General features: G+C 40.5%; 1 protein-coding gene across 1 annotated transcript in view; it reads right to left on the bottom strand.

The window, feature by feature from the left end:
• Positions 1 to 284: 284 nt before the first annotated feature.
• The window catches only part of LOC122795062 (dual specificity protein phosphatase 7-like), a 24,591-nt gene continuing 8,637 nt past the window's right edge, over positions 285 to 16,238 (bottom strand). The window contains exon 3 of the mRNA XM_044063640.1: positions 285 to 2,762. Within this exon, the coding sequence (XP_043919575.1) occupies positions 2,455 to 2,762 (308 nt within the window). The 3' untranslated portion in view covers positions 285 to 2,454. The remainder of the gene's footprint in view (positions 2,763 to 16,238) is intronic.

Below are 16,238 nucleotides of genomic sequence, written 5' to 3' on the forward strand. Positions count from 1 at the left end.
CACGCACTTGAAAAATTCCAGCACCCCAAGAATATGAAAGAAACACAAAGGAAACCGCTGGTAGGGTCTGAAATATTTTGTAGTGATGAAAAAAACAGTCATGTATGAGAAAAGTGATGGCAAGTGTACTTTTTTCATTTAATGAGCAACACCTGTCTCTTCTTAAGACAATACGTTTAACTTTTTACCTTTAATGAAGACCAAACTTAGTAGCATTACATTTTATATTCCCAGATGTACTCTTAAAAAAGCTTCTCTTTTAAAGAATATAAACACAACAGCCATAAACAAAAAATAATTCAATATTTATTTGTAGTACAAACAAAGTCTCAATATCGGTTTGACATACTACACAACGTAGTCAATTTTCCTTCATAAATCAGAAAACAGAAATGTCCACCCACCCCACCAAGCCTGTATTTATACAGATGAAAGAATGCATCTCTTACAACTGTTTACAGCACACATTAAAAGTTTTATCAAAACCAGCTAATGCTGTAAAACAATTACGGTGCTCTGCCTAAATCCCTGAAAATGCAGAGTCCTCTGTGAGGTAAGATGTTATTAAATTCTCTCTCTCTCACGCATACACTCTCTCGCTCACCCCATGTATTATCTATCTTGCAAACTCTCTTCCTTTCTCTCGTTTTTTCGTGCTCATAAAAGAGCCAGCACCACAGATGTATTACAAACTGTCACACACATCCTTGCTAAACAAAAAACAACCTATTTTCTCTTTCTCAGTGTTTCATGCAGCACAAAATTTAAATGTTCCTCCAGAGAAACACTGTGAATAGGTACAAATAAAAATGGCTGCCAAATAAAATTTGTAAATTGCCTGAAACCTTGGGGAATGGAAAGAAGGATTATGGCCATAAAATATACTCTGGGGGCAAAGTAAATGTGAAATTTAGTTTTTATAACTTGGTATGCAAAACAACTCATCACAACTTATGTGCATGTGTAGTCGATAAGCGAGTATACTTTGGAGAAAAAAAACCCACAAACATGTACAAGATGAGAAAAAAAATTTACCATTTCATACTTCCATCACGTAACTTAAGTGCTTGAATTTAAATTCAGATCCACTATTGCATTTCCCTGAACCCATTAAATTTAAAAGCAAGTGTGTGGGGTGACTGTGTGTGTGGGTGTGCTTGTGTGTGCATGTGTGTATGTGTGTGTGTGTGTGTGTGTGTGTGTGTGTGTGTGTGTGTGCACGTGCACGTATGTGTGTGTGTTGTGTGTATGTGCGTGCGTGTCTGCTCACCAGTGCATGTACGTTGTGTAACAACAGTGAGTGTATATATGTTTACATGTATGCGAGTGTCTTTATGTATTCATCCACCCCCAACTACATGTGAGCAAGTCATTTATGCATTTATTCACCCTCAAATACATTTGTGCGAATGTATTCATGCATTTACATACCCGAATGTATTCATGCATTTACACAGCCCCCTCACTACAGGATTAAGTGCTACAACCTGCAGTCATTTTCCCACTTTTGGAGTTCTGAACCAGCTTTAAGGCTGCCTATGCAACCATAATAAAATAAAAAACACTGGTGCATTTTTTGCTAAACAGTGATCTTGTAATACCCTGGAAAAAAATGAATGCAAATAGTGTGACTGCCAAGGGTGCAGGTTCACCAAAATAGGCTTATGTTTTCAATAAGTACCTCCTTTTCTACTCCCCAAGGTTGCGTCAACTCCATGTAGGAAAAGGAAACCTTTTAGATTTCACCAGGCCAGACACCTTTATATATTTTAGCTAGATGGCAAAATGTAAAGCAGCCTTCAACTACAAATCGTAATGGAGTACCAGCTTAAGGGCCAAGACCAAGTCAAGGCTTCAACAAGTGTGCAAAACGCGTAAAGTTAATACAAACATTTTCTGCTTTTCTTTATAAAAAGACCAAAATACAATATTGGCTTTTGCAACATTGTCTTTTGTAAGAACAGTACAGATACTTCATCCCTACATTGAGTAAGGAAAAATTATACAGAATACACAGAAAAGTGACCTGAAACAAGTCTGGGGACACCTTTTAAGGTGGGCTCGAAGTTTTAGAGTGTCTTAATCACCATCAGGATGGTATGACTTGCAGTTCCAGATAACTGCTATTGCCAGCTTCCATGGTTAGCTGAAAACTGATGTTTCAAGTAACAGCTGCGGCTTATTCAATAACCCCTTTATTTTCTTATTTCTGTTTTAAAACTGCTCTTACTAAAAGTGCCTTCCAATGTTTTCACTTTGTCATTTCCTCCTGGTAAGCATCAGGAACATCAACAAACTGGAAGTAAAGCCCTCAAAACCAGCAATCGGATAACATCAAACCTGGCCCAAACAGGTTTCTTCCAAAGTCACCTGCCAAGGTATTTCTCTGAAATGCTTAGGTAGGAATAAATCCCCACAAGTCGAACCTCAATAGATTTCATAAAAAAGTAGTTTTCATGTTGACTCCAGAGTGTCAAGCTGGAACACATTGTGATTGGTCGGGGTGGTGAAATACAATTGTTCGGCTGGAGAACGGTTGTCACAAGGGCTATTAAGGCCCAGAGTCCTTTCAAAGTCCAAAAGCTGCCCCATGAAGTTAAAGTTTGGAGAAATATTAGATTTTTTCCGCTTTACAAAATCGTAAGCATCGTTAAGTGATAGGTTCATTTTCTGCATTAAATAAGCAACTGTCACAGTTACTGATCGGCTAATCCCTGCCAAGCAATGTACAAGGATACCGCACTTTTTGGAACGGGCCTCATCTGGTAAAAGAAAAAGACATAAGAATGAATTGATGAATAAAGGCATTATTTAACATTAGGTTTGTAAAAAAAAATTAAGCTGGACATCTACAAGTCTTTCTTAATGGTCACAACAAACCTATCTAAAACACGCTGACAGTTTAATACAGTAAATTATAGCAATAAGGTACAAATGACATCTCTCTCACAGCATCTGGAAGATATTACTTAAAAAGATACTGCCAAATACTAATCAAATGCTTTAGGAAAGTTTGTTTCCAATGCATTGTTTCTTCCTCCTGAAATATTTATCTGGCATGCAACTGTGCCCAGTCCGCCATAAAACCCAGTTCCTGCTTTACTTGCCCTGGATATGTGCATGTGGTTTTAGAACTGTTTAGAAATTTCACAAGCTGGTTTGTTTCAGGCAAGTTCACAGGAAGTTCACTATAACAAAAATAAAAACTGGCATGAGGCAAAGAGGCGTCCTTCTGGTAAATTTACATTTTGATTCTGTACACCCACTACTGAGAAGGCGGCATTCCACTCTGCTTGCAACAGTGATAATTACATGGCACAGTGAGATGAAGATCACCTAACAACAGCTCATTTGATACGGATGAATTTCCTTCCCACAGCAGTGAACTTGGAGCTTTTAAAAACTAAATAACTAACAACATATGTCTTTCAACAGAATCTTACCTCGCCATCAATGATAGGAGAAAACAGATTATCGTGTTTACACTCTTTTACTCTACAAATTAGTGAAAATGCATTACATCATAACATCACTGTCCTGTCCTCATACATTTCTGATTAATCTGCATCTTCTACTCCAAGGAAACACACCTCTGTATGCAAGATGACAGATCTAGGCACTGTATTCTAATCCATAACTCAATGTAATACTTTGCACAGGAGATTTCAAAATTCAAATTTTGCCTAACAAGCAAAAACCTGCTTACAGAAATGCATGTTTTTTGATGCAGATGTGTGTGTGTGTGTGTGTGTGTGTGTGTGTGTGTCTATATATCTGTGAGACAGACATATTACAAAGGTCCACAAACTATGTCTTTCACTTCCACCTTTAAATGTCCTCACTCCCTTATCCTTTGCATTCACTATAGTAACAACCGCCGCTTCTGTAGATTGTCCATCTAAATAGTTACCGGGCAAAATGGGGATCACAATGCTCCTTGGCAAAAACAGAGGGCAAACATACCAGCAAAATGGTTTCTATACAATCTGGTGCCTTATAAACTGCACTTCTAAGAAACTTATGTTTTTATTCTTTGTGGGGAAGGGACCACGTGTTTCAAACATGCAACGGTGACAAAAACATGAAATGCTCCAACAGTTAAGCAGATTGTGGACCCTTTCTAGCCACAACCCAAAAGGATCACAATGCTCCTTGGCAAAAACAGAGGGCAAACATACCAGCAAAATGGTTTCTATACAATCTGGTGCCTTATAAACTGCACTTCTAAGAAACTTATGTTTTTATTCTTTGTGGGGAAGGGACCACGTGTTTCAAACATGCAACGGTGACAAAAACATGAAATGCTCCAACAGTTAAGCAGATTGTGGACCCTTTCTAGCCACAACCCAAAAAGACAAAGTTAAATGCTCAACACATCAACAATTTAGTATAATCAGCCAGCTTGTTTCTGGGAGGTAAAAAGAGGCTAGAGTCCATCCATCCACAACCCCCCCTACGCATTTTTCTCACATGGGGTCAAGGGTGTCACTTCAATAGTGACAATAATCTAAAGCCAATGTTTACACTGACAGGTGGCTAGTCCTGCCATGGTAGTTCTTCCAAATCACACACACACACACATCTATAGCCAATTTAGAGTGTCCAATCCACCTACTGCACATCTTTGGAATGTGGGAGGAAACTGAAGCGCCTGGAGGAAAACCACATGAACACAGGGAGGTCATGCAGACTCAGCAGAGAAGGCAACCTAGCAGAAAATCAAGCCAAGGAATCTCTTCCTGTGAGTAGACAATGCTGTCTGCTGTGCCACTAAAAACAGGCTAAAGTAACTGAAAAACTCAGTGAAACACAAAAGAGAGCACATGCAGACTGTACAAATAATGATTAGTTGAGTGAATTCCATATCTTGGGACTGTAATGCAGAAACCATGAGCACCAAGCCAGGACATGGTTGTCACAATTGATGCGCCATTCCATGTTGTAAAGACTATACATCTCTTGGTCCTTCATAAAAATATTTTTCCAAAATAAACTTCAAAATTAAAAAAGAGTTCCCACTACAAACTCCGTCAAGTTACTGTTTACAAGGACACTTGCCAATTACCATAAATTATGGTGTGCTATTGGTCTCACCCAGCTTCTGAAACATCTCAACCAATGTTTATAATACCACATGGAAATCTGCATGCTCTGCTTGAGCTGAAACTTATCAGTACATATTCTGTTGGCATAAAGAGATGCATTATCTTTCAGTCAGCCATCCACATAAATGTAAACATACCCAAAACACTAAATGCAAACACACGCATCTGACACACACGTGCACATCACACACACGCGTGTGCATCACACAGACACATCACACAGCTACTGAAATTTATGCCTTTGTTTTATTACCCAACAAACAATAACCAAAACTTAGGCAAGATCAAGACAATGTAAGCGGAAAGAATGCAAGAATATGCTAATGCTACCGGACTATGTAAAGTGACATGCATACTTATCAACCCCTTAGCACAAGAAGGACAAAGGCTAAAATAATGCAGGGCAAAGACCCAAAAATTGGGACAGATTTTAAGCAATGTTACAATAAAAGGTTTTGTGTTAGCACGCATTTCTGAAGGATATGAAATCTGAAATTCAAATGTACGCCATTATTTAGTGACTTCAATCTTCAGTGATTTGCCAGAAAAAAAAAAAAAATTTTATGAGGAACTGTCCAAAAATATGAGGCAAAAATTTGGGCACTCTGTGAGAATCGGGACAGTTAAGAGGTATGGTGACACAGTATACCACTCCCCCCCTCCAAAAACAAAAGCAAGTAGACTAAGAACTAGAAACACTGTCTATTTAGAAAGCCACTCTGTACAACCAACTGTTTTTTGGGGTGGTAAAGATGTACAGCTTAGGACAGACTAGCAAAGTGTGAAGCCAGAGGCTGATGAGGCTGATGGACCTGAACTTAGGTCTATTGCTCCTCAGTACCACCCAGTGACATGCACATATGATGCAAAACACACAATTCTGAGGGATACATTCACAAAACACCAATATTTGTAGCTGTTAATATGTGGGTTATTGGTCTCTATGCTAAAACCATAGACAAACTCGGTTTCTCATCCATTTACTTACACCCACTCCCTAATGCATGCATTTACAGTGACTAGGTGGTCTATATCCATTTTACTGGTCAACAGTCTCCATCAAATGACTGAAATCGGGCAGTTGGAGCAGACAATTAAGGCGGTGAACTGTAGTTCCAGAGGTAAAGACAATTTTCCTCCGCCCTCATCTGCCTACTATGTGACCATGAACAAGTCATTTAATAAGATATTGCTGCCAGGTCACCCCCTGAAAAGGGACTGTATGTCCAGCTAACCTACGTGGTTAACAGATGGGTGTTACTGTTATTAAATCCCAAAATACACCTCACAATGTAAGGAAAACAACACTGGTTACCTCATTTTTCTCACTATCAATCTTCTTTCCAGCACTAGTTGTTGGGAAAAAATGTTCCAATCTGGAAAAAAAATATTCATCTCATGTCATGACTCATTACTACTTTACTCTTCTCCCTCCCTCACCTTCCTATCTCATGTCATGACTCATTACTACTTTACTCTTCTCCCTCACCTTCCCATCTCATGTCATGACTCATTACTATTTACTTTCCTCCCTCCCTCAACTTCCCATCTCATGTCATGACTCATTACTACTTTACTTTTCTCCCTCAAATTCCCATCTCATGTCATGACTCATTACGACTTTACTCTTCTCCCTCCCTCTCCTTCCCATCTCATGTCATGACTCATTACTACTTTACTCTTCTCCCTCCCTCTCCTTCCCATCTCATGTCATGACTCATTACTATTTACTTTCCTCCCTCCCTCCCTCTCCTTCCCATCTCATGTCATGACTCATTACGACTTTACTCTTCTCCCTCCCTCTCCTTCCCATCTCATGTCATGACTCATTACTACTTTACTCTTCTCCCTCCCTCTCCTTCCCATCTCATGTCATGACTCATTACTATTTACTTTTCTCCCTCCCTCACCTTCCCATCTCATGTCATGACTCATTACTACTTTACTCTTCTCCCTCCCTCACTTTCCTTTGTACTTCTTCCTCTCCCACAATTTCTGACATACTTTCTAACATCCTGAGTTTTACTACAACAACCAGCTACTCTCTCCATACCCCTCCAAATTCTTGCCCCCAGTAATCTGACACTACCACATTTCTTTCTTGCACCCCCCACTCTCATTTCCCCTCTCACAATAACTTGCCAATCTGCTATAATTACTATTCTAGACCAACATAATCAATTCTTCTGCATTTTTGACCCTCTGTTCTTACCCACCTCCTCAATACTCACCACTTATTTGAAATGCCTCATCTGCTTAATTTCCCTTACTTGTACAGCTATGTTCCTCTATTTAACCTTACAGGTTCATAGGTTGGTACTAGGCTATCGGCCCTAGGGCATATATAAGCCTAGCCATAACAATTCCCTGGCTATTTCTTCCCACAGTATTTACTTCCCTGGACCCCTGTCTACCAGGGTGACTGACATGTACCCCAGGGTGAATTTCCTATCTCCTATCCAATCATCAAGGTTTCTTTTGAAGAGGGCCAAAGAGGTGCTCTGCTTGACATGTATGGGCAGTCTATTCCATAGTCTGGGGAGTCTCTGGGTCAGGAACATATCCCTCCAGCATGTTTTGTTCATTGTGATGACAAGGTTTAGATCCCTGGAGCATGTGGCTCTGAGGGATTGGGATTTCTTTTAAGTGTAGCATGGCCAACAGCTCTGGGTTTGACACGGCCTTGTATATTAAGCAGAGACTGCCTCTGAGTAGACGATATGCGACAGAGTATAGGTGGAGTTTTTTTTAGACGGTCAGCATACGGCATCCGCTTTAGGCCTGTGATTCTTTTAGTGAGGTATTTCTGTGGCCTTTCCAACTGTTGCAGATGTCTTGAGAGGTACATACCAAATGGGGCGTTGTATTCTATAATGGGTCTAATGAGGGATGAGTACACTGAGACAATGACCTCCTTTTTTATGGATGAAAAGCCCTTAGTGATGAGGTGTGCCATGATTTTGAAAGACAAATTCAAGTCTTATTTGAACTATAAGTGAAGTATATTTTTGACAAAAAAAAAAATTACTTTATAAAAACTTTTTATTATGTTTATTACATATTTATTTGCATAACCTGTACTGAGAATTTATTACTTGGTTATTTTCTTTTTAACTTGCATAACCTGTACTAGGAAAATATTACTTGCTTAATTTGTATTGTGCAATTTTTAATTGTATACTTTGTACTGTGGAACTTTTCTCCCTGGGCCTCCGCTGAAAAGGGGTGCAAGCTCAGTTGGACTATCCCGGTCAACAAATGTCAAATAAGTAAATAAATTTGGACTATCTGGAAAACACAAATTCAAGCTGTGATGGCGACAGTCTGTCATGAAGCACCAATAAAGAACTGCAGTACAGCCAGTCAACCATGTAACCAACAATAGAGAGAGAGAGGTGGAAAGCTGTCTATGTACCTTTATTTAAATGTATTACATGGGGAGAGAACAGATTAAGCTTAGATTTGCAGTGGGACTGGCAAAACTATTTGTTTATTTACACTATATAGATAGATGGCCTGTTTTGGGTGGCATTCATACTGACTAGGGGAAATCTGACCATGGCAATGCCCCCCACTCTTTTCGATTGGTGCTATGGGATCCTTAACATCAACCTAGACTACCACCAACACAAGCAGCTGGGACCTCGGCTTAATGTCTTGTCTAAAAAATGGCATATTCAGTTCATCCCTTACACTGCAGCTGGTGTGGAAATGGAATTCTTTTCAGAATTTATCAACGCTCCCAATATAGGGCAATTTCCTCCAAAAAGGTATGTGGATTGAAATTTCCTAATTGAAACCTACATCTTTTTTTTCAGTAAGTTGCAAAGTTGTCTGCAGAGTTTGGCAAGAAATTAAACATTTAGGGACAAATCTTTCATTAACATTTCTTAAAATGTTAATAACGCTGTTAATTGTACTTTACATTTCAAAGCAATGGTGCCTACTCAATACAACAAAGTACCATGACAAAGAACAATGAAACACTCAAAACGATCTCACCAAAAAACTAGAAAACTGGCACAGATCTAATGTTATCACAGATACTAAAAAGCTAGTCTTTGCTTGTTTTCTCCAGGTATTTTACAGTTTCCTTTTTTATATCCAACTTCCCCAAAACATGCTGCCTGACTGGTTACTCTAAACTTTCTGTAAAATATATACATACATATAAAATACATTTATCCTTACTCCGGTGGCCTAGGTCATAGCAGAAAAGGGCCAGAGTACCAGTTCATTTATCCAGTTAACAAACAAATACAGTTACCCTTATTCCCATGGCCTAGATCATGGGGGGGGGGGGGGGCAAGGGGACCCAGTTTATTTATCCAGTCAAAAAAAAAAAAAAACAGAATATGGATAAGGCTGCACTGTAGAGTATGTGAGGTCATTACATTTTCTCAGTCACTGGTCCTTCTACTTAGAGACTAAATCCCTGATCTCAGAAAAAAACTATTCATAGGTTCATATTAGGCTATCTGCCCTGGGGCAATTATAAGTCTAGCCCGATTTTGTATGGCTTATGCCACCCCTTGATTTGAGTATACTGTGCCCTTTTTAAGGTTTAGTTTACTGTGCCTCTGTCTAATAGTGACACGGGAGTAATCCCTGGGACAAACCTACGATCCCCCATCCACTTATCGAGATTCCTCTTGAAGAGATTCAGTGAGGTGCTCTGCCTCACATGAACTGGAATTCTATTCCAGAGTGAAGGGAGCCTCTGGGTTATGAACCTGTCCCTCCAGCAAGTTCTATTTATTTCTGTGCTGAGGTTCAAGTCCCTCAAGCATGTGGCTCTAAGGGATTTAGATTTACTGAGGTGGAGCATGTCCATTAATTCTGGATTTGACATAGCTTTGTATGTCAGGCATAGATCGCCTCGAAGTAGTTGGTATGCAACTGAGTAGAGCTGGAGTTTTTTTAACCGAGCAGCATATGGCATCTGTTTGAGACCCTTGATCCTCTTGGTGAGATACTTTTGGGGTTTTTCTAATTGCTGCAGGTGTCGGGTAAGGTACATCCCAAAAGAGGCATTGTATTCTATGATGGGCCTGATGAGGGATGAATAAAGGGGCACGATTACCTCTCGATCTAGATGTGAAACTCTTTGTGATAAGGTGGGCTATGTAGAAGGTCTTTCTAACCACTTTGGCAATGTGTTTTTCAAAGGAGAGATTGCTATCAACTTGGGTCCCCAGGTCCCTAATAACTTTCTCTGTACTTAATGGGTTTCTGCCTATGTGGTAATTTGTGGGCACAATGTTTTTTCCAAAGGGTATGACTATACATTTTTTGGCATTTAGCTTTAAACCATGGTGCTGGCACCAGTTATCTGTCTCTGTGAGACCTTTTTGAAGGATGTGTGTGTCAGCCAGAGAGTTGATTATGGCGCCCAGTTTGCAGTCGTCTGCGAACTTGGTGAGCCATAGTCCTCCCACGTTTGCCTGTACCTCGGAAAAGTATATACCGAACAAGAGTGGTCCCAGGACAGAACCCTGTGGGACGCCACTTGTGACCGGTTTCGAGTCTGACATGGCTCCAGCAACTCTCACTCTGTGGGTTCTGTCTTTGAGCCAGTTTGTGACCCATCTTGTGACATAGGGGTTTATATTTAAGCTGGATAGCTTATCTATGATGCCCGAGTGGGGTATTGTGTCAAATGCCTTTGCAAGGTCCAGATAGGCTGTGTGGATTTCCTTCCCTTCATCTATGGCTTTGGTGACTGTTTCAAAGAAGTCAACCAGGTTCAAAAGGCAGGATCTGCCCTTGACAAAGCCAAACTGGGTAGGATCTAGTGTCTGTAGGTCCCCAATGTCTTTGTTTATGAGCTCCATGATGATCCTCTCCATAGCCTTGCAGACTAAGCTAGTCAGGCTTATGGGGCAATAGTTTCCAGGGTCCGTAGAGGCTCCACCTTTGTGGAATGGGACCACTGTTGCTGTACGCCATTCTGTGGGCACATATCCTGTAGTGAGGCTGAGATTGTATAGCTGTTTTATTTGAGGGATTAGTTCCTCTTGGAGTTCATGTAGGACGCAACCTGGGACGCCATCTGGTCCCATGGAAGCAGTGTTTTTGCTTTGGAGAGGGCAGCCTTCACCTGAGCATCCGAGATGTTTGGGAGGCAACCCTCTGCCGGGATAGATCCTTGCTCTTTTGGGGGGGGGGGAGTTTGCACTGAACCTGTCTGCCAGGATATTGGCAATGTATGTGGGTTCAGTGTATTTTTTGTCATTTAGAATCAACTCAGAACAAGTCTGGGAGTTGCATCCCAGGTTTCTAACATAACTGAAAAAAGCCTTATAATTGTCTTTGGTGTCCTGTGCAATTTTTCTCTCGAAGCTGGCCTTGGGGGATTTTATGAGGGATCGTAATTTTTTTCTAGTACTGATCAGAGATGCCTTCCCTATTAGGGATTTTGCTCTATCATGTAGTAGCTTCCTCCTTCTGTTGTACAGTTTATTTATGGCAGGTGTCCACCAGACCGGATGCCTGCCTTTGGATGAATGGGTCTTGGTTTTGTTTGGGATAGCATGATCCATACATTCCTGGAGATGTCCGTAGAATGCATTTATATAGGATTCTGCAGTTTGGGCCATAGTTTCCACTGGCCCTGGGGCCTTGAAGGATTCCACTTCGGTTTTGAGAAGTGAGAAGTTCGCTTTTGAGAAGTTTTTCACTGTGGTTTTCTGGGCTGGGGGTGGGGTCGGGATGTGGACATCCAGTGAAATTAATTTATGGTCTGATCTTACCAATGAGGGATATACTTCTGGTGTGGAGCATAGAGTCCCCATGTTGGTAATGATCAGGTCTAGTATGTTGTTCCCTCTTGTGGGAGTGGTGACTAGTTGTTCCATAGCATTTGAGTTTATAATTTCCAGGAATCTTTGGGCTAAAGTGCTGGGGCTTGAGTAGTGCTCCCAGTCAATGTTTGGGTAGTTGAAGTCGCCCAATATAATGGTGTTCGGAGAGATCTTCATGTTCTCCAATGTTTTCAGGAAAGCCGAGTGGGATTCCTGACTTTGAGAGGGTGGTCTGTAGGATGCTATAAACTGAAAAGCAGTCTTGCCCACTGTTAGTTGCACATGGATGGTCTCCGATACTTCGTGCAATGCCACTAACCTGGAGGTGTGGATATCCTTGATAAATATGGAAACTCCCCCTCCTTTTGTGGTTCGGTCCGGGTTTTGGGGCCGAAAAGCATGATATGAGGTATAGCCTGGTAGTGCTGGGGTGCTCTCTGGAGCCTTGAACCAGGTTTCTGTCACTGCACAGATATCGATGTTCTCCATACTGATATTTTTGGCTAATTTCTGGAGACAATAAAAGGCAATCTAACAGTAAAAAAAATTCTGGTTATTTAAGCATGCTTACACTCACAATTTCTAGAAAGAATACATCTAGAATGCCAGTTTCCATTCTTCAGACAATGCACAACCCAGACCTACCTACACATGAAACCAAAATTCCTTATAACAACACATTACAACTCTGAAAATCTATTGCTATAGACAACTATGTCAAACCTGGGAGTCCAAAAACAGTAATATCACATGCCAACAGCAAACATCTGCTTCCAAGCAAACACATTCAGAAAGTAAGATAAAAAGCAAAAGTAACTTATAAAAAGGAGAAAAAAAATTAAAAAAAGACATCCTTACTGTAGCTTGCACTGTGTCATATTTTCTAAGTTAAGTGGAGGAAGGACTTTAAGGTCATTAAACAGTTGAAAGAATGCCTAATGTGTGTGCATTCTGAGCCCAAACTGCAAAAACAGAACTAATGAAGGAACCCCAAATCCCCAGCCTGCTAGCATACAGACCCCACTCACCCACATCCTGTACCTATATATTTATCCCCACAGAAACAGAGTTGCCGGCTACAGAGGTTCATCCACACAGCAATCAGTAAATACATTTTTACAAAGCTTGCCAAAGCAGACTGCCAGAGGCAAAAAATGAATGGGCCAGTCGGTCAGGTGTCAGTCGCAGCTTTTTGCCAAAGATGTAAGCTATAAAATCCTGCTTTGCACTTCAACCGCATAACACATGTGCAGACTCTTGAGTTCCAAAAGAGGTGGTCCTTTACTCTCAAATGCAAAAGCCAGTAACTCCTCCCTCTCAAAAAAAAAAAAAAAAAAAAAAATACAGCTGGAATGCTACAAGATAAAACTACAATGAATGTAAGTTTATTGAACTTTTCTGAACTACATTTACATCCAAGCTGCCTTTTCTCCCTAACACTTATTGCCAGTCAGTTCCATTGGCCAATAACAGCTCAAAATGGTCATAACTTCCCCTAAAAAAGTGACTACTGCATCACTGGGTATTTGCAGCAAAAGGTGTAGCCAAGGTATCCTCCATGTACGCCACTGAATAAACTTTGTAGGTTTTAATTTTTTTGAGGATCCTGACCTTGGGAATTCTGGATGGCATCTTTCACAACCCCATTCATCAGCCCTAATTTTCTTTTTAAGTAGCAGTACTGAAAAGACATGCTCTCCTGAAATGTTCACGGTCTAGTGCTGGGCTGGGAGGAAAGAACTGTACTTGGGAGGTATGTTGCTACATTCCTGAATATGGCATACAAGCTGGTGTACAGTTCCAAATAATTTAGTTATATCCCTGTATGCACCAGGGACGCCAACAAGCACAGGGGGTCAATGGGTCACTTCAGCAGTGACAACCTAGAGCAATGGTTCACAGTGCTGGGTGGCTACTCCTACTACAGCAATTCTTCTTCACCACACACTCACACATATGGTCAATTTAGACTGTCCAATCCACCTACTGCATGTCTTTGAAATACAATGTGGGAGGAAACCAGAATACCTGGAGGAAAGCCACACAAACCCAGCGGGGACATGAAGACTCTGCACAGAAGGCACCCCAGTCAAGAATCAAACTGGGGAACCTTTTGTTGTAAGGCAACAACACTTATCCACTGCACCACTGTGCCACCCAGGTAGTGGTCAAACAGGGTGTTCTTTCTTCCATGTCTTGCTCTCACAGTGCCAAAACGAACAGCCAAAAGTGTGAAAGGTCTCCGAGATACAGACAGATTCTTATCAAAAAAATCAGCGTGCAAGTTTCTAGTCATTATACTCTAAGTAAAAGGACAACATTTCTTTTCAGAACTTTCCCAATAATCAAAAATTAGCAGCCAAGACTTTTCCAAGTTCACAGTAATCAACTGCCAGAATTTGATGAAGACACATTTTAGACCATGTGAACTACATGGGTCTATATTAGAACACCGAACATTTGAAACGTCGAGTGTTCTAATATCGACCCGAAAATATCAAAGAAACAGGAAACCGAATTCTTTCCTAGGGAAAGAATTTGGTTGTCCGTTTCTGTTGCTTCGGTATGTTCAGCGCTCTGGTGGAAAGTTACGGGTCGGGTTCAGGTTAGTGTGCGATTGTGTGGACGTGTGGGTTAGCTGAACTAGGATTGGGGCATGGGTCAGGAAAGTGTGCGATTGTGTGGACCTGTGGGTTAGGGCAGGTTAGGTGAGTTAGGGTTAGGGCACAGGTGGGGTGACTGTGTGATAGTGACTGACCTTAGGGTTAGGGTTTGTAAGTAGATACTTAGTGGTGTATGTATAGTTTAGTGTAGGGTTAGGTGTATGTGTGTGGATTGCTGTTCGTTTGGTGTGCTTGTGTTGTGTGTATTTTTTTGGAACAGCAAATTTTTTCCCCAGGAAAAAATACGCTGTTCCAAATGCCCAATGTTTTTTTTTTTTCAATTGCTAGGGTTCGATATTAGAACACTCGACATTTTGAATGTTTGGTGTTCCTAATATAGACCCGAACTACATCTCTGTAACATTTGAGATAAAGCACATTGCTGGGGCAGACAACAGATTCATATTTAAAATAAACATGCTTTTATCTCATTCAGTTCATGACATGTAGTTGAAAAATGTATGCAAATATATGCCAAAGATCTGCTCATATCATAGCTGTCATTTTTAAATTCCATCTAGAGTGGTTTTGCAATTTGATGTTTATTTATTTATTTTACATTTGTTGACCGGGAAAGTCTGACTAGGACATAGCCTATTTTCAGTGGAGGCCCAGGGAGAAATGCTCCAGATGCATGACTTTGAATTGTGGGAGGAAACCGGAGTACCAGGAGAAAACCCACGCAAATGCAGGGACAACATGCAAACTCCATGCGGAAGGCACCCCAACTGAGAATCGAACCAGAGAACCTCTTGCTGTGAGGCAACAATGTTAACCACTGCACCACTGCATTGCCCCATGTTACATCACTGCGGATAGTAATCAATTACACAGTACCATGGGCACCAGTTTTCTAGTCAACTGAATAAAGCAGGGTACTAGGACAGCTACTGTATTTAATTTTTCACCAGTGCTCTAAAACTGGTAAAAAAAGTGATGCTGTTTTAATGGAGGAAAGAAAAGTGCAAATACTTCCAGGGTTCCAGCATTCACAGTAGCAGAGCTATCATTAATACACCTCGAAAGCTATAAAATACTTAAAAAGGTCTCATGTTACTAGAAAGCTATTTCCTAAAAGTAAGAACACTAAATGCATAATCCACATGCACTCACTAAAACACAAATTACACAAGGTGTGTTCCTACACGTTGACCTATTAAACCCTTTCCCTCATCACTAAGCTCGTGAAAGTGGCACAGATAATGATCCAGGTTTGGGGACCCCCCCCCCCACCAGAAAAACAACTGTTAAAGAGTATTGCATAGTGTTTCGAGTCCCACAGCTTTCTGTACCTTTAGAGAGAATTTTGATTAATTGCCAAAAGTATCACACTAGATAAAACTAAGCATAGTAAATCTCTAAAACACTACATTTGCCGAAATCCAATAAACCAAGAAAACATATTAATGAGGAATGACAAATTCACTATCCAAAATGTACTACATAATATATTAAATTCCACAGATTATAACAGTCCAGTTTTTTCAGGGGGTGCATGCAAACTGTGAACCATGCTTTCAACTATTTTTTACAGCAATAAAAATCGCCTGACATTTGCTAGTCCAAACATAATAAAAGGCTCAAGAGTGATAAAGAGAGGTGCTTGTATATAGAGAATAGTTTCCTTTTCTAGTCTATGCTAAACAACTTTCAATGAGAATATGTTT

The sequence above is a fragment of the Protopterus annectens genome, chromosome 1.part0 (assembly GCF_019279795.1).
Source record: "Protopterus annectens isolate FY-2018-M chromosome 1.part0, PAN1.0, whole genome shotgun sequence".
Taxonomy (NCBI): Eukaryota; Metazoa; Chordata; order Ceratodontiformes; family Protopteridae; genus Protopterus; species Protopterus annectens.